General features: G+C 37.9%; 1 protein-coding gene across 8 annotated transcripts in view; it reads left to right on the forward strand.

The window, feature by feature from the left end:
* The window catches only part of ZNF462 (zinc finger protein 462), an 89,591-nt gene that overhangs the window by 47,696 nt on the left and 22,179 nt on the right, over positions 1 to 19,716 (forward strand). For 4 of the 8 annotated variants that reach the window (XM_090132602.1, XM_090132600.1, XM_090132606.1 and 1 more), the window contains 4 exons: positions 482 to 753; positions 4,235 to 4,353; positions 8,110 to 8,301; positions 17,310 to 17,390. In XM_090132602.1, the coding sequence (XP_089988728.1) occupies positions 482 to 753; positions 4,235 to 4,353; positions 8,110 to 8,301; positions 17,310 to 17,390 (664 nt within the window). The remainder of the gene's footprint in view (positions 1 to 481; positions 754 to 4,234; positions 4,354 to 8,109; positions 8,302 to 17,309; positions 17,391 to 19,716) is intronic. The other 4 variants (XM_090132604.1, XM_090132603.1, XM_031607759.2 and 1 more) reach the window with 4 other exon arrangements.

A 19,716-nucleotide genomic window follows, 5' to 3' on the forward strand; every position in this document is an offset into this window, starting at 1 on the left:
TGAAAGGACAGAAGAGTTAAGAAAGTGAATAGGAAAATAGTTAGGTTTATTTTTTTAAGAAGATTTCTAGAATCTTAGAGCACTTTCTGCTTATTTCTTGTGAATTTGACTCTGATGGGCAAAACTACATAGTAAAGCAGACTAGGCTATTAGTTTGTAGAGTAGCTATACTGTAAAGCTACGTGAAAATAAGCTGAAGTGAACTTTGTATCTTCACAAGTTTTCACTGATCAGGTCTAGAAGATTCATATAAAGATCATTGAAAGTTGATTCAGTTTCTTGTCTCTTTGCATTATCTGACTATCAGGAGACTTTCATTTTCCCTCCAAGAGTAGGACCATGTTTCAGGAAGCCATTAATAGGGATATATTTAGAAAAATAGCGTAGTGGGAAAGCTAGGTATTAAAATGAACACATGGGAAAGCCTGAGGGGCAGAAGGGAGAGAGAATTGATGGCTTTGGGGTGGTATGTGTTTTTTAGCAGGAAGCTGAAGATTCTTCAAACACAACTTTGGAGGGTTTTGAGGGAGCCAAAGACCCTGGCATTCTGGAATTTGCAGAAGCTGAATCTGGAGCATCCTTGGAAGATGAAACCAGACCTGGGGGCTACCACTGCAGCCAGTGTGACCGGGTTTTGATGTCTATGCAGGGTCTGCGATCTCACGAGAGGAGTCACTTGGCTTTGGCCATGTTTACCCGGGAAGACAAGTACAGCTGCCAGTATTGCTCCTTTGTCTCTGCTTTCAGGCACAAGTAAGTTGTGGCTTTTAGTTTTGTTTTCAAAAGAAGCACTGACTAGAACTACTGTTTCGTAGATTGACATTGAAAAGCACCCTCAAGCTGATTTTGAGCAACACTTTTCTCAGCATTTGGGTGTCTTCTGCACAGTCATTGTGTGCCAATGCTTATAAAAGGGCACATCCTTATAGCCTGAATTTTTTTTTAAGCCCTTTTCTGTTGCATGTAGAGGAAAAGCATGCAAGCAAATAACACAGCTTCTTTCAGTAGGTAAACAGCGAATCCCACCACTTATGAAACCCCACCAAATGCATGCAACTTGGCAAGGGAATAAGAGTGAAGTCTCTTTCTTTTTGATCTTTAATATATAGTGAACTTCTGATGTGCATAACTACATTGTTTACAATGACTACAACTTTTTGACAATTGAGTTTTCATTTCTCATGTTAAATAGCTATTATAAACTTTCCTTTAAAAATTGACATTTTTCTTCCTTAAGCATGATGTGCAGTTTTCACTCTACAAACATTTCAATTTCATACCAGCATGGCATATGTGACTTCATCAGCCTGTTTTCTTGTCTCATTTTGCATAATGAAAATATGAAGTCATAATAAATAGGCAGGTTCCTTCTGATTTTCTTCCTAGGAATTGATTTTGCCATCAGCTTGATAATTTTTTGTGTGTATATATTTATACTCAAAAAAAAAAAAAAAAAAAAAAAAAGCCAAAAAGGAGGAAAAAAGGTTTTTTTCTGAAGGCATCTAGAACTGACAGTGTTTCCTCTGTGACTCTGGAAGAGAGCTGCTTCCTTACTATCTTAACAGAAAAAGTGATGATCCACATGCTTATTTACTATAGGCATTCATAATACCATCAGATATGCTCCAAAATTTGGTGAGGACTGCAATCAAATGCATGTGAGAGGGAAAGCACAATAAAATGCATTTTTATACACCTTACATTAAAAAAAAAAAACTCGAGACTTCTGTTGCTATGCCATGGCAAGCTGATGACACAGGTTGAAAAGATCCATGGGATTGAGCAATCAAGAGTGAAAAAGGGGATACGGGTGGGAAGGGTGGATACTATTAAGCATATTTCACCTTGCTTTCGCCAGGCTGACACTGAGAACAATCTCAGTAGGCCTGTTATTTGTCTAATCAACTGGTTTGCTTTCAAAAATCAGACTTGTTTTTAGAGTTTTTAGACTCTTGTTTCCTACCTTAGAAATGAATAAACTATTGTCCTATGAGTAGAAAGGTTGGTAAGCCAGGAAATGGTGAATGACTCACAGTTGTCAACTTCATTTGGTAATAGGCGTTGCTACTGTTGTAAAGGTGGTATTCTTCATCTTCTATTTCTGATGCAATTACTCTCTTGGGAGATAAAGTTTATGAAAGAAACCAAATCAGTGTTTAATCCATCTACTGTTCTTCTAAATCTTACCAAATCTTAACCTGCCTTTGGAAGAATGGTGCTGGCAACGTATGTTGTCATGAATACAGTTTTAAGTATTACTATGTCAAATGCCTTAAGGTATGTCTTGCAGAATAGTTTGGATATGTATTGTACACATCTTTGTCAGATTGTTTAACTGTTCAGTAAGATCATTCCTTATCGACTACTTAAAACATGCTTTTGATTTAAGCAATATAGCAGGTAACAAAGAAGAAAAATTGGCTTACCCCTTCCAACAACCAGCACCAACTCAAGAGGAGTATAGTTTCTATCCAAAGAGATACTTTCCTCAGCTGCTAACCTTTAAATGAGAGTCTGGTCACTCTGGTGCACTTCTTGCTCCTGAGCTCCCTGGGTTAGCCACACCTTCCCACCTGGTGCTCAACCATTGGTTCAGCCTGTGAGCTGGAAATTCTGCTGCAACTTCAGGTGTTCAGTGTCTTAGTATCCGGGACATTTATTTCCCTGTTTGCCTAGAAAAGCTGTACATTATGTCTTCCCATAAACTTCATCCTCATTTTTTTTAAAAAACCGTATTTGTATAAAGTGGTCCTGAGAGGAGACACAAAATTATTTCTAAACTGCCATCAAATTTTTGAATACACAGATTTTAGTGCTCTTGTAAACAGGGATTTTCTGACTCAAGCACCACAGTTTGGGACTAAAGATCCGATGACAATCTGCAGTAAGAGGAGGCTGGAACAGCCTATACTTCACTTGCATGTTGATCACAGAATCACAGAATGGCCAGGGTTGGAAGGGACCTCAAGGATCATGAATCTCCAACCCCCCTGCCACATGCACGGCCATTTAATACTAGACCAGGCTGCCCAGGGCCCCATCCAATCCAGCCTTGAACACCTCCAGGGACGGGGCATCCACAGCCTTTCTGGGCAGCCTGTTCCAGCACCTCACCACTCTCTCTGTAAAGAATTTCCCCCCGACATCCAACCTAAATCTCCCCTCCTGATTGAAGTAAAGCAGAAGGAAATAAGCCTGAAGTGTGTCTAGAATTAAATGGGTAGATGGAGGGGATAGTTTTTTCAAATGATCAGTTCTGCACTACCTTTTCATTCCATCACCACCTGTAAGGAGACTGAAATTAACCATAATCACAAAACAGTAGTGTTTTCAAGTAAGAGGCTTTACTAGAAAAGTTTACAACACAAGCTGAGGCTACCTGCCCAGCACCTTAAGATTGTGAACTGAGGACTGTGATTCAAAATGTGGGAGCTGAAGAGCTCTGCAGGACTTAAAATGAGTTTGTTCTTATTTTACAAACTGTGGAAAGTGCCCTTTTTTCTTTCAAAATTTCACTAAGCTGTTACAAGAAGCTATGGAGAGAGCAGGTTGTGATCACACCCCTATATTCAGGCTGTCGGTTTCCGTGAAGAAAGTTGAGGCTGCTCATAGCCACCCCTTCCTCCCTTGTTGAGCTTTGTTCAGGATCTCCTTCACTGTTATTCCTGAAACTCTGTTGCCTTTTAATCCCGGAACTCATCAACTGCAGCCTGCTGGCACCCTCCCCAGAGTAGGATCACTAATCTGCTTTTGCTGTAACCAAAAGAAGGCTTCCTCATTAAAGCTGGTCAAAAATATCTTTATATATATATAAACATATATATATATATACACCATCAAGAGGACAGAAAAGAGGTGTATTTTCACAGAAATGTCTGCCAGGAAAATAAATGTCTGTAGTGATAATTCTACTGTTCTTGTATATTTAATGTTTCTATCAACTGGTCTCTTTAGTCTGGATCAGGTATAATTTAATTTATACTAATCTTGTCCTAGAAGTTTATTTAAGTGGCTTGCTCTCCACATAACAGAATTGGTGTTAGCTCTGCTCCTTTTCTTCAGATTAGATTCTGCTTTATTCTGTAGGCGGACCTTTGAGTTTAAAGAGATTGTAGAAGAGCTTCGTATTCCTCTTATTTAATGTATTATTGCTACATTTTACTTTGCATTTAGAGGAATAGTTTGAATGTTTTACTCTTTTATGTTTCCCTTTTCTGTCTTTCTCTTTTTCAAGTCTGGATCGTCATATGCAGACCCATCATGGACACCATAAACCGTTCCGTTGCAAATTGTGCCCATTCAAGTCCTCTTACAATAGCCGCCTGAAAACCCATATACTCAAGGCTCATGCTGGTAAGTTTTCTCTCTTAGTTTTGCAGTCCAGCAACAGAAATGGCCTGTGTATTCTTGTTGCTCATCAGAGATGCTGGTTTGAATCCCGTGTTTTGTCACCAAATTTGGGTAAGATTTTTATGGCAAATCAGGACTGGCCAACCTATACACTTACTGGAATTGGTTAAAGTTTGGATAATGTTTCTGGAAAGACAAGAATTTTAAGCAAGATGAATACTTCATAAATGGCCCATTCTATTTTCATTGTTGTAAATGATAAATGAACTTATTCAGCCTGCTTACACCAATGCCTTAACTTTGCTCATTTATATTTCTATTTATGTTTGTGCTTTATCTGGGAAAAGGCTTGTGAACAGAATGTTGTTTTTTGGATAGACTCTCACGTGGTTTTCATGGTAAAGCCAAAGACTGCAAACTTCAGGTCTATGTACAGCAGAACATCATCATTCTTTTATCACACATGGAAATTTATCTTGCAGTTCTCTGTATTGCATTGTAGAATACATGAATGCAAACATGCTGCTGATGAACCAGAATTGGGAAGGGGATGTGTCATGCAGGATAGGTCATCACAGAGTATTGCACCTTTGATTATTAAAAAGTTTGAGACTCAAAATTTCCTGGTAGGTGTCTTGTCTCCAGTCCTTGGCCCTAGACTGTTGACATCATCATTATGTGCTGAAAGCTTATTAGAACACTGGAGTCAAGAACCGCTGGCTGTGTTCCCTATTGTTGCATCTTTCTGGTTAAAAAGATGAAAAAACATTTCCGAAACCGCAGTCCAAACGTGCACTTTAATACAAATAATAGAATATTGACTGATCTAAAAAGAACATGAACTAGACCAGTTGTCTCCGGTTACTCAGAAATAGAAACTACTGGAACAGATGACACAGAGGTAGAAGTATGTTCCTTGTCTTATTATTTGTTTACGTCACACTATATTCAAGTTGGAGTGGAGGAGGAAGATGCAAAAATGGGTAGAAAAGGCAGGAAGAAGAGTTCATAACTGTCTACTGATTTTTTTTTTTTAAAGAAGACTATCACCCTTGATTCAAGGCATTTTTTGTTGATAAAATATAGTGGAGATTGATGATCTTGGTTGTACTCAATTTCTGATACTAGTTTCAAATGTCACGGAGCTAGTGCCATTCTGTACTTGAATGGGTGTTGTTTATTAGCTGGTCTGTTACCAGCCTCATAATGTATGGGACTATGGCGTTCTGTACTTTTTAGGCAGTCCAACTGTATGCAGCAGTTCTTGTTTATAAAATCCCACATCCTGTATGAAGATCTTCATCTTCACCAAACAGAATGTTTCCTTTATGCTGTTGTAAAATTGGACTCTTTGTGTTACCTTGTCTGAACCTGCCTGAATTTTAGAGCCAAAGTTTGCGCGCAACTGGTACCTCCTCATGTATTGTTTTATTTATTATGAATTCATGCTATTGAACTTGACTAGTGGACAGTCCTTGAAGGACCATATTTTGCATCATATGAGAACGCAATTTCATGGTTGCTTGGATAGTGTTTTGCACAATGACTTGTGTAATAGGGTTTTCAAAGACTTATGATCTGTTTCTGCCTCAGTCCATTTCTACCAAACAAATATTCGCATCACAGAAAATTACTTGGATGTTTTTCACTCAGAGTTTTGCTTTGTTATGTTTTGAGTGTTAGTCCTTCAGAAATATATACTACTGAATAAACACACAATGAAGAATTTTCTTCTTCGGACTCCCCAGTTTTTCAGTGATGCAGTGGTTTTCCGAACCTCTTTTGTTACCATTTTTTCTCTTGTCAGTCATCTCATTATCAGTTTATTTCGAAGTAGAAATTTCTATACCCCTTTATTTATTTGTCTAGAGTCTCCTGGAGATCTTCAAAGTTCAGTAAAATCGTAAAGGCCAGAGTATTGTGGCCCTGCTCACATTCTATGTAATCTGGAACATAATACTCCCAAGTATATATCAGGTGTTGATACTATCCTCTCCCCTCAAATTTCAACATGCATTTATTTGTTTGTATATTATTATGATTATTTTAAAGTGCAAAACTAGAAGTTGAAAATGCACTCTAATGAGCAAAACTATAGTCTTGCCTCTAGAATAAAATACTTCCTTTCATGCTGATATTCTGCTGAGCTGTTTTTGATAAATAGTGGATACATGTATTAATTGTGTCCAGACTTCTTAATATGTAATCAACCTGTGTTCCCTTTGATGTCTTCTGATGCTTTTAAGGTAATGGTTGGTGCTCACTGTTGTCCCCTAGTTTCTTATTCTGACAAACTGTGTAGGTTTATACCTGTATTTCACTGACAGTATATACTTCGGGAATTTCTTGTGGCCTTGTGTTATCCTGTTCCATTAAGTAAGTTTTTGTATGTGGTATGCAAAATGTGGGTTTTTTTCTGTTTGTATAAAAGTAATACATAACTTTGATGTAATATGCAGATGAGGAATACCATTTGAAAACACACGAGACAAATTCTCATTTCATCAGTTTGGGCTCTTTCAGATGTACCGAAAGAGGTTTTCTGAGAGTTTGTGTTTTATCCCCAAAATTAGCATAGTTCTTCTGGAAGAGAGAGCTAAGTGTTATGTTTTTTGTATAATGGTTGCTGATCTTTTCAGATGTGCTTACTCTGACTTGCTTCAGTTAGCATGTTTACATGTTCCCTTTTGGTTCACCTATTTGTGGTTGTTGGAAATGATGCTGTTTGAGAACCATGTTTGCTAAATTTATTGAGAGATGGAAAACATATTCTTCCTCATTCATTACCAAAGCTCTTGTTCTTCTGTTACTGTTCATGAGTATTTCTCTCCAATATTAGTTTTGGCTCTTTATGTAACTCATATGTGGCCAGTGTTACTCTTGAACATGGAAGTGGTACTTCCAAAACAATAACTTGGCACCTGTATAAAATCACATTGTTTCTGTTGGGACAGTTTCACTTTGTGTTCCAATTGCCTCCATGCTTAATGCAAAACAAATCTTATCTAAGGATTTGTTTCCCTTTGTTTGCTGTCTCTGTAGCTTGGAATGTGTTCAAAATTAAGTTCACTACTGTTCATTACTTCTGTTCTTTCACTTCTTTTGGTGCTTTTTCATAACACGCCTTCACATAGCTTTGCAGATATGCACTTTTCTTGGTATTGCCATGTTTGCTTCTTGTTGTAAACCGACCTCAACTTGGTTACCAGTTTTGTGCAGATTATTCCTGTGTAGTGGCAAGTTTTTTGCAAGGAAAATGCGTCCTTTCCCAAATGCCTTTTTTTTTTTTTTTTTTTTTTTCACTTCTTTTTTTTTTCTCTCTCTCTTTTTTTTTTTTCCTGAGGGACCTCTGTTAGCATTTTCTAGTGTCCTTCTTGCTTCTTTAAGCTGCATGCAGAAACAAATGACTTCACCTTCTGTAGTTGCTGTGCTCCCCAAAATGTTTGGAAAGGCTGTAGTTCAGTGACTCATTTTCATCTCAGTCTGTTTTCTTCTCATACCATGCAACGCAGGCATGCTAATACTTTGGTCTCTATTTCTTGACATCGATCACTTTACAAGGATCTACAGTTGTCCAAGAGGTGGAGCAAACTCCAGATTGTTCCAGCAAGGAAACACACAGACCTTGTTATCACTGGGATCAGTCTGGTGCTGAAGGAGTCCATGTGAACTTTACTGCCAAGTTCAGTAGGAGAAGTATGGGGGCCCCATTTTGTTTCTTTTGTGAGCTGATGACTTGCCTGTATTTCGCTCACCCAGGTGAACATGCCTACAAATGTTCCTCCTGCTCATTTTCCACCATGACAATCAGCCAGCTGAAAGAGCATTCCTTGAAAGTGCATGGGAAAGCACTGACACTACCAAGACCCCGCATTGTCAACCTTGCAGCCTCACACGCCCACCACACCTCCAAGAACCACACTCCTGCTGAAGAAGTGGAGGACTCTAATGGTAAGAGGTGCCTCAGAGCAAGAATTTAATTTTCTAAGGTGCCACTTAATATACTGATTAAAAACAACAACCAAAAAACTCTTCCCCCCCACAAAACAACAAAGAGCAGGCAGCTTGTCCAGAAAGCAGCTTCATTTGATCATTAATAAAAATGGGAAGTTGCATCAAAAACAGAAGTATACATGGTATTTTAGGATGATTTTTAGATCCTCATTCGTACATACTCCATTAACTTGTCCTGTCACCAGTTGAGTTTAGAATATGTCAGTGCTGGCTTTACTTCTTAACAAGATTTAAATTGCAGAAAATTTTCAAATGCAGAGCTTCTATTGATAGCCAGTAGGAAAAGGATCATCTAACAACATCCACACTCCTGAAAAACAACCCTTTGTCTTGTTAGAGAACTTCAGTGAAATCGTAAGATTAAGCTTAAAATATGAACATGTAATGATAATAAAACTAATTATTCCTCTTGCTCTCACTACAGAGGACAAGGAAAGTACATCTAGATACTAAGCTGCATCTGCAAGAAGGAGAATTTGAGAACTGTTTTCTTTTGTGTATTTTCCTTGAAAGCTGTTAATCACTTAGCGCTAGATGAATACCCAGAAGATACTTAGAAAGCAGCAAAGGGTGCTGTTAACAAGCAAAATGCAAATTCATAGAAGAGATTGTGTGTGGTACCACAGAAGGTGTATAGACTTTTTAAGTGGTAGATAATGAGGTATGTTTTGGATATCAATTCCTGCCAAACAAGAAGAGAGCAGATCTTTAGGCAAAAAAATATTAATTCCATACATGGAACTGTCAGACAATTGCAAAGATAATCAGAGAGCTGGAGCATCCCTCCTACGAAGACAGGCTGAGGGAGCTGGGCTTGCAGCCTAGAGAAGAGAAGGCTCCAGCGAGACTTCATTGTAGTCTTCCAGTACGTAAAGGGAGCTTATGAATAGGAGGGGGATTGTGTTTTTACCTGGCCTGATAGTGACAGGACAAGGGGGAACTGTTTTAAACTGAAAGAGAGGAGACTTAATTTAGACACTAGGAGTAAATCCTTTACCCAGAGGGCGGTGAGGCCCTGGCACAGCTGCTCAGAGAAGCTGTGGTGCCCATTTCTGGAGACACTCAAGGCCAGCTTGGATGGGGCCCTGGGCAGCTGAGCTGGGGGAGGGAAGCAGCCCTGCCCACAGCATGGGGTTGGGGCTGGATGGGCTTGGATATCCCTTAGAACATAAGCCATGCTAAGATTCTGTGATTCATGGATGAGTTGCACACAGGTGGAGAATGTAGGTGAAGCTGAAAAAGCTTAGACCTGCCTATGTTTGGGGAACTGCAATGTGTTAGAAATGGGGAAAAAAACAATTCTTCCCAGAAGTGTGGGGGGAAGGTTTTGGTGGATTTTTTTGTTCATTTTGTTTCTGATGGAAAACTTTTTTTGTTTGTTTGTTTCTGGCAAAGTGAGGGAGTGTTTTAAGTATTATCAATATTTTTTTTTTTTTGTGGCATTTTTGGTCTCCCATCTTCCCTATTTTGCCCAAAAAATAAGTGTAAAATGAGAAAGAGAAGAAGATAAGAATGAAGTGCATAAAATGGTGGAAAGGAATTTGAAGAAAAAACTAATCAGAAAAGAAATACTTACTTGAAGAGAGAAATGAATAATATTTTGGGGGTTAAACAAGTCACTTCTGGAGTCAGAATGAGGATCTTATCAAAAGATTTTGACCAGCTGCTCTCGGATGCTTTTTGTAAAGAGGTTGTCTGGAACAGTACAGTGAAGACTTACTAACTGAGCTTTTATTTTTGCTAATGCTAGCTTAAGCTAATCCAACAAGCAGGGTACATCTTGTGATTGTATTCTGCTTTTTATTGCTTAAAAAAAAAATATATATGTTACACTGCTGACTTTCAAGAAGTGGAGAATAATTTTTAGTGGCTGTCCTTTCCTATGTGTTAGTGATCTCTGGATAGTAATAGTGGTGTTGAGACATAAAGAAGTACAATATTTGAATTTGGTAACAGTGGTACACTTTCTTCTTTTCTTGCTTATCCCAGGAGCTCAAAGGCATGGTTAGTGAAGTTAAAAATTCAGATGCAGATCTCTGTAGAGGATAATTATATGGTCTTCAACATAAATTATTAAAAAAAAAAAAATCTATTAACAAAAACACCTTAGGAGGTTGACTCAGTTACCTAGATATGTATTGGAGCCAGAAATGAAGGCAGAGTCTGTCCCAGTTAGCTTGATCATCTTTAAACAGTCACTGTTTAAGACACTTTCACAATAATTGAAGCAACCCATTGTGGAGCTAGTCAGATGAGGTGTTATAATAACAATGTTAATATGTTTTCAACCTTGTTTGAGGAAGGCATAAACTGTTTTAAGTATATATTGTTTTTTTCATGAGGAAGTTGGCTTCAGTTTGTGGTAATGGTGGAGGCTCGTGTGGCATAATTTATTTTGAATAAATCAAACTAGATAAAAGACTTGTCCCAATAATAGGAAATGCACATCTGTTAGAGCAGCTCTCACATACAGTTGGAGATTACTGGAAATGAGACTTACAGTAGTGTAGTTGGATTTTGGTTTTGTTGCTGGGTATAAATAAACTATACATTATAAATTAATTCACTTTGGATGTGAACTTGAGTTAGGGATGGGATAAGTGGCAGACAAAAGGCTGCCTTGCATTGTTATGGGCCTGTTTTGTAGGTTGGGTAGGTATGGAGCTGCTAGTATAATTGAAATGGCTATAGAAAAGATTTGGATCTGTTTGTGGATAAATACTGTAATTGAAGTAAGAAACAGAGCAGGATGGCTTGGAGAGATTTGAATAGATTGCAGAACTCTTTGTTTAATGAGATAAAAAATGGAAAGGGAATCAAATTGTAAAAGCAGAGTCCATGTCTGAATGGAGCTATTCTGGGATAAGAGCAAAAATTGTTTGCCAAAGTGCCTTTCCGAGGACAATTCTTTTTTTTTTTTTTTTTTTTTTTTTTTAGATTTTGTTAGATTCATTCATTCATTAGAAGATGCAAATATATTTCAATTTCTTTACCTTAGTTCTCTGTTGGTAGGAGTAAACGTATTTGAAGTGCTTATATCCTAGATGTTTTGGGCAAAACTGTCATTAGAAACTGTAACAGCCACTTACGTGCTTCTTTCAAGGCAGTAGTATATGAAGATGTCTGTGTCCATCTCCGTTGTGTCACCTGTGAAGGCTTTCCTAAAGAGGCACTGTTGGAAGATGCTGTTTTTTTGTATCCCACCTGGTGTTCTGCATGTTGTGTAATTATTTCTTTATATGTAAGATACACTGTTTACATTGTGTCCTAATCTAAGTAGGTGTAAAGCAATCAATTCTTTTTTTCTTTTCTTTTCTTTTTTTTTTTTTTAAATAAATGCCATGGAAGATCAGCAAACGCAGCAAATGTTGACCACTAGTGCAAGTTCTCTCTGTTCTTGAATAGTGCATTGGCAGTAAATGGTTTGTGGTATCCAGTCATTGTTGAAACTATGAGGTTGCTGTTGTGGAAATTTTTTCTTCTGCTCCCCTAATAATTCATAAGTATTTTTCGTCTTTAGGATAAAAAAAAAATAGGTATGATCTGACTACTTGCAGTCGTATGGTTGGCTTTTTTGTTTGGATTACGTTTGCCCTTCACAGTGACATGAGGCTTTACCGTTTTGCAATCTAAGGGAGTAAAAATTAGGTGTAAATTGAAAAACTGTGAACTGTTGGGAGAAAGATTGAGTAAATCACCTAATAAGACTTATTTGTGTGTTCTTTCACGGCCTTTTTGAGAACGAGAACTTATATTCATGTTACTCTGCCCAGAAGAGCTATATAGAATTATTAATGGTACTGTCATGTTGTGGGACAGTATATCTCACAGATAAGGGTTTCCAGTATTGTGCTGTGCAGAGTCAGCTCTGTTCTGTTGACTTGAGTGCAAGGCAGAGTAATTTCAGAGTCTTCATTGGCAAATCTTATTAAAAGACTACTATCAGTTTCAGTAAGGAAGAAGTGAAAGCAAGGCAAACACAAAAATTGTTTAAGAAAGCAAAGTAGCAAGTGTTATCTGCAATGTAATCATCCCTAAGGAGAAAGCACATGTGGGCACAGTTTGTGTAAGTACTGAGGTTATGCATGTCATGAGCTAAGGAGATGGTGGACTGCCTTCCTTGTAAAAACTAGAGAAATCCATGAGTGTAGCCAGTTCTCATAAAGCAGAATGACTCTACAGATTGATAAATCGTTTCATGTTGTCACTTCTTGCCTAGCAGAAGCTTCTTGGGAATATGTAAAAGAGTTGCCCTAAACTGACCTTGCAAATACTATTCCTTTTTTGAGTAGCTCTTTATTTTTTATAAAAGAAACAACAAAACCCTTTGGCCTAGCTACTTTGTAGAGCACAGTAGTTCTCTATGTCTAGCAGATTTGAAGCCTTGTAAATTTGTTTGCATTATGACTGTGTGCAGTAGTTCAAAATAATAGATTTTTAGTTTTACCGATGAAGAATACTGAGTTGCAGAAATAGCATGTAAAAAATGTGGATGTGGCTTCTGGTATCTTCTCAGTCATGCTGCCTTTGCATGAGACCATTCCTTTTCACTAGTAACCAGTGTTTGAAATATAGAAAGCAGCATACTTCATGTGTACCCTTGAAGTACATTAGTCACTTTTCACAGTTATGCAAACCAGACAGTATCTATCACTGATACCAGCACACATGCTAGATTTTTTAAAATTTCCTGGTGCATGCTATGTCGGTATTTTCATTAAATTGAATTACTTGAAGGATCAAATGCTTTGAAAACTGTTAAGTGGAACACCTATCGCTCTCTTAAAGCTTCTCCTGAACTTTAGGCTTTGCCATTGGAAAAAACTGCCTCATTTAGAGACTGGAATAGAAGTCTATCTGGTAGCTTTGATGGAGCTAGGTAGAGTACAAAACTGCTTGACCAAGTAGTGTCTCTGGGACTGTTATATAAGAACTATAAATCCTTTCCTATTCCTGTACATTTTTCCAAAATAGGTAATGGATAATCAGGATGTGTATTTCCTATGCTGCTTGTCAGATGAAATCCTGAGGGGTGCAGAGGACCTTGAATAGGTTTGCTAAAGCAATTTAATGTACTATTGGAAAGAGAGGAGATACGTGAGGAAGCAAGGAGACTTTTAAAGAAGATTCTGTCAGCTGGTACCAATGACACCGAATTGTCACTGAGCCTAGAACCACTCAGCTTCCTCTTCCACCTCAAAGAAGAAGCAAACTTTACTTATCCTTACACATGCTACCCCTTATGTGTGTGCATATATTAATACATAATTTTTTAAAAATCCATACCTTAGTTTATGTCAGCCTTGCAGTTCTGTATTCATTTGCACGGTTTCATTTCATAAGGGTTGTTTTTCTAGCCTTCTAACCAGGGTAGAAAGTCCCTCTTCATAGAGGGACTTCATTCTTCTTTCAGAGCTACTCTCAGTGGCCACACTGCTTGCCAATGCTTGTTAAAACTCTCAAGCACTCGTTGGTGTGTCCTTTTTCTTGTGATCAGCATTAAACTAATTATCAGATGTCGAATCAGACAGGAGCTTTTCTCCTGCATCAGACTGACAAGGACTGGTGGAATAAGTAAAGGGCTGTTCACATCCAAGTTTACCAAACAAAGTCCACCCTTGTTTCAAGGACTTGGGATACTGGTTATGCCCTTGTTCTAAGCAGCTTTCTTCTACTATTGTATAGTTCTTTTGGCTGCATAGTTTTCCTGCAGCATATTAAGAAGTTCTGTAGCAGATGCTTATTCTGTCATCAACTGTGTTTAGTGGGGAGTGTCAACTTGCTGTTTGTTGTGCTCCTTTCTAGTCCTTAGCTTTTTGTGTAAAGGCTATATTTAGGTTTAATGGATGGAGACAGGAATCAGACAGCTGGGTAAAGAAGGTTGCTGCCAGTCTTTGTATAAATTTGGCCATATGGATTTGGTGATAGAATTGATGTGATACTGAAAGACTTGCCTAGGATGGAGAGAAGATGGAGTAAGTTATTTGGATGAATTTCAGAAATTAATGAAGGAATAAACATCTCTTGGATTTATTCATGTTAGCCAGAAATAGACCTGTCTGTACATATAGGAAAAAGCAAGATACATATGTATTTGTTTCCCGACATTTTTCTTTTTTTCTTCATTCTGATTCTTGTGCTCAGGATAGAGGATGAAGTGGTAGGTGACACTCTTGTCTCCTGTCACATTCTACTGTTGTTCCTGGAATTTGTGAAGGTTCTCTGCAGAATAAATAGGATGCTATTCTCTGAAGGGATATGTGATATGACTTGACCAACACTGTGCAGGAGAGCATTTCTTAAAGCTATCATTCCTACATGTTGGTAGCCTTCATGTGTAAGCCGACTGATATTCTCTCAGTCTCCTGAGACTCCAGTTGTTTTCTGTTGATCTAAAGCCTGCTTGAGGGATTTGATGCTTGACAGAGAGGCAAAATTCCTTTGTTCATTTTAGCTGTTTTGAAATGGGCATATGTTTTGGCATCAACATAGTTGGCAGCGCAAGGTTTGACATTCAAATAGCTGCTTTTATTTTTTCTTTAAGGAACATCATTACTATGTTTCAGCAGGAGTGTTTGAAAATGCTGCCTGCAGTGATCTGATATCACTCAGATATGGGGTAGAGATGAGGTTTTCTACTGGCAGCAGTAGTAATGCTAATTTATATTAGTCTGCAGAACATTCTAGAATTGGCAAAGCTCTATGATTTTAATAAGATCTCTCTAGAGTATTATTTTATATACATATATGAAATACATATTTTACATAAAGTTGGAGCTTGAATTTAGCAGCAATTTGTCAAAGAAGTAGAACATTCAAGTCTTGAATGGATCATGAGCAGCTATGTATTTTCACTGTAATAATAGGATCAGTTTTGAAGCACAGTGCAAAAATATAGCACTTGATGGGACTGAATTTTTTTCCCTCTTCATTTTAAGCTAAAGCAAAGCATTTAAACGATAGCAGTTTTTTGTATTAATACTTACACTGAATGCAACACGTTTGTGAAGGGAAAGTTAGACCTTATAAACTTGATATCCTTTTATGATAAGGTTACTCATCTAGTTGTAGTAAATAGGATAACAGCCAGTCACTAGCATGTTCCTGAGGGCAGATTTAAGGCCTGTTTTTATGAGTGACTTGGGCAAAAAGTTGAGTGGGCACTGAGTATGTTTACAGGTAATGCTAAATTAGGAGGTGCTGTTGACTCTCTTGAGGGTAAGAATGCCTGCAGAAAGATATTGATAAATTACCATCCTAGGCAATTTAAAAAGTGCAAGTGCTAAATTCTGCACTTGGGATAGGACAATCTTGGATTATACATAGATTGCAGGACAAATAGTTGGAGTGCAGCCCTGCAGAGAGGGGTATGTGATGTTCTGTTAATAGCAAGCTCAATACGAGTTAATGCCTATGGCAGCCAGCCAAAAGGGCCAACCATATTTTGGGGTGCACAGTATAGCATAGTATAGCTATCTGGTCAAAAGGGATTGTCCCACTCTACTCTGTGCTCATGTGGCCTGACCTTGAGTACTGTGTTCAGTTTTTAGTGTCACAATTTAAGGACATAAAACTACTAGAGGGTGTCCAAAGGAGAGCTATGAAGATAGTGACGAGGGCAAGATGTATGAGAAGCGGCTGGGGTTGCTTGGTTTGTTCAGCCCAGAGAATACAAGGCTGAGGGGAGGCCTCATGGTGGCTGCAGCTCCTCGCAGGGAATGGAAGGTAGTGCTGAGCTCTGCTCGTTGTGTCAGTGACAGGGCCTGAGGGAATGGCATGGAGCTGTGTCAGGGGAGAGTTGAGTTAGGTATCAGACTCAGATGGTATTCAGGCACTGGAACAGGCTCCCCAGCAAAGCTGTCATGACCACAAATCTATTGCTATTAAAGAAGTTTGCACAGTGGTTTAATGTGGGTTGCACTGTGTGGAGTTGGGTGTTGGACTTGATCAGTATTCCTTTCTTCTCTTAGAGCACTTCAATTTATGAGATGTAATTAATCTCAACAGTGTAAGGAACAGCTAGAAAACTTTTCAGTTTATTTCTTTTTGGATATTGGTAAACACGTGGAGATCCCAGTGTTTGACAGGTAGACAGAAGTCTTGATTTTAATTGCCACCTTATACTTAGATTATGATATTTTATTTTTTTAATAATGATTGATAAGAATATAGGGTTGAAAAGTGACGAATAAGTTGAACTGTTTGGATGGCAATAGTCTCAGCCTGCAGTATTCTTACTTAAAACAGAAGGCAGTGGATAAACAGAGGTGGACATGAATGCCCACAGCAGGAAAACAATGCACACAACACACAGATCATCTCTATATTGTAGTGGAAAGCAATGGGTGGGGTTTGAACACTGTATTTACTTGGCACTGTTGTTTAGGACATTTAAAATTGGTTGATCAGCCACAGGCTTTAAGAAGATTGTGTGCATGACTATTAAGTGACCAAATCACCTGAAGAACTGCAGAAAAATTAAACTTGAGATGAAGCCAGCAAATAAATCCTACTGGTAGTGGTGAAAAGAAGGAATAAATATAAATTAAGTAGCTGTATGATGGAGGGTTGCTTGACACCTCGAATGGATCTTTCCAAATCACAGCACTGATTGAATATAGTAAAAATTCAGGCAGTGTTTGTGGCCATGATGTGCCTTTCCCATTATCCTTGAGGATGTTAGTAGGAACTGGTAGTATTGGAAATTCAAAATCAGAATGACACAGACATTGAGATTGAAAGGGACCTCTGGAGGCCATCTGGTCCAACGCCCCTGCTCAAAGAAGGCCAACTAGAGCAGGTGGCCCAGGGTCTTGTCCAGATGGCTTTTGAATATCTCCAAGGAGGAAGACTACAACTTCTCTGGGCAACCTGTGCCACTGCTCAGTCACCCGCACAGTAAAGATGTGCTTCCTGATGTTCAGACAAAACCTCCTGTGTTTCAGCTTGTGCCTATTGCCTCTCATCCTGTCACTGGACATCACTGAAAAGAGCCCAGCTCCAACTTCCTTGCACCTTCCCTTCAGGTATTTATATACATTAATATGGATATTAATTACTTCTCTAAAGAACCAAGTATTAAGTAATGTTTTTGATTATGTATGACATGTGAAGCTCTTGAACTGGTCCCTTGTTTGAAGGAAGGAGCATGGTATAACTTATTTAATTGATTGCATTCTTCCTTCATAAATCGTATATAATTCCTACCTTTTTTTCTTTGCATCGTATTACACAAAGTACTATAATCACTTTCTTCTTGATCTCAGCTGTGAAACTTCAAGGTTCTTCAATAGACTGCATAAGAGTCTGCCCATATGAAGGAGTTCCTAAGATAAAATTATTTTATTTTCTTCTTCTTAAGTCAAACTCTTGTCCCTTCTAAATGATTTTGACAATAGCACAAGAAGCTGCATAGTGTGAATATATATATGTATATATAGAGAATATGTACATATATAGAAAGAGTATACAGGATATATATATAAATATATATCTTGTATATATATATATATCCTTTCTCAGTCCCATTCAGATATAGGTGTGTGCATAAAAGAGAATTCAGAATTAAAGAAGCATGGTAGTTTCTTATCTCTTCTGAGTAAGCAAGACTATGTAGTCCATGTATCTTTTCTTAAGCATGGATGTATACTTATTTTTCTCTTAAATGCAAAAGATAGTCCAGAGTGACCCAAAAGAGGCTTTTACATGTAGTACTGAAATAAATTCCTCTGACAAGGCTTTTTTTAAATTTAAAATGCTTAAAATACATAGCTAGAATATTAAGTGGGTTCTTCTCTTTCCCTTGTGATTAGTGTTTTCTTCCATGTATGTGAATAAGGTTACAAATTTTGTCTCCTCTCAATCTCACTCATAACATCCCAGCAGTTTAAAAGGTTTTTTGGTAAAAATCAGAATTAGGTTCATACTTTGTTTGTAAACGTACAATGAATAAAACTCCCTATACTGTAGGTACAAGACTTCCTTAGCAGTAGATTGCCAAAGCCTCTTCATGAATATTTTTATGCATCCCTCTGAGTCTTGTTCTGTCTTCCTCTCCCCTCAGTTAATGTATTGCCAGAACATTTCACCCTCCCACATATTCTTCCTTCCAGGTCAGTGCTGTATGGCATAAAGTGAACAAATGTGTGTAGTCTTGACAATCTTTGTATGACACTTTACTTTGTCACCTTCCCACTTTTCAAGCTGTTGTCATTCATGACTATATGCTTTCCTACCATTCCTGGAGCCAGTCATTTTGAGTAGCATTATGTTTCAGAAGGAATTTTGTTCTTAAATCTCATGAGCTTCACTCTTAGCTTTCATAATGGCTTGGGATGGAAGAGACCTTAAAGACCATCTAGTTCCAATCCTTCTGCCATGGACAGGAACACCTCCGGCTAGACCAGGTTGCTGAAAGCTACATCCAATCCGACCTCAAACATTTCCAGGACTGGATCATCCACACCTTCTCTGGGCAACCTTTTTCAGTGCTTCACCACTCTCATAGTGAAGAATTTCTTCCTAATATCTAATCAATATGTCTTCTTTCAGTTTAAAGCCATTATCCCCTTGTCCTATCACTACACTTGTGAGTTATTCCCCAGCTTTCCCATAGGCCCCGCTTTTGTACTGGAAGGTTATTGTGACATCTACCCAGAGACTTCTCTTCTCTAGACTGAACCTACTAGCCATAATTTAATCCTTTTAAAAATAATTTTGACTAATAGTTTGATATTACTTGCTTTTATACATATATTTTGTGGTTTTGCTGTTTTTTCTTTTCTTTTCTTTTCTTTTTTTTTTTTTTTTTTGTAGTTTTGCACCTTGATGTGGCTTTTCACAAATACGTTTTCATATGTCTACTGTTTTCCTTAATTTCTTGGAATTTCTCTGTCTTCCTTCATAGAAATCTTCCTTAGTGTGAATTAATTCAGAATAAATTAAATAACATTCCAAGAGTATTCCTTTTGGTCTGCTGAGGACTTCACAGATGTATGTCTTAGGCCTATATTGTTATGCAATAATTTTTTTCTCCCATAGAGTTATCTTACTTAATTACACATTCTATTTCAAACATTACCTTCTGCAGTTTCATTTATCTCTTGGAAGCTGATCTCTTTTGTCTTTGATGTTTCCATGTGAGTTTACTACCAAAACAAGATGTCCTCATTTTTATCTGTCTCTATCTTGAACTAAACATGCTTTCCAGTGTAGTTGAACAGTTGCTTCTCTTAGAACAATGCTTCTCCCTTCATCCCTCTCCCTGGTACACAAGCATATAAGTAGTTGTATCTAAATGTGTCCAATTTTGTTCACTCTGAAAGAGGGAAGCAAAAAAATGGTTGGATTTGT

The sequence above is a fragment of the Phasianus colchicus genome, chromosome Z, assembly GCF_987193195.1.
Source record: "Phasianus colchicus chromosome Z, bPhaCol1.hap1.1, whole genome shotgun sequence".
In the NCBI taxonomy this organism is placed as follows: Eukaryota; Metazoa; Chordata; class Aves; order Galliformes; family Phasianidae; genus Phasianus; species Phasianus colchicus.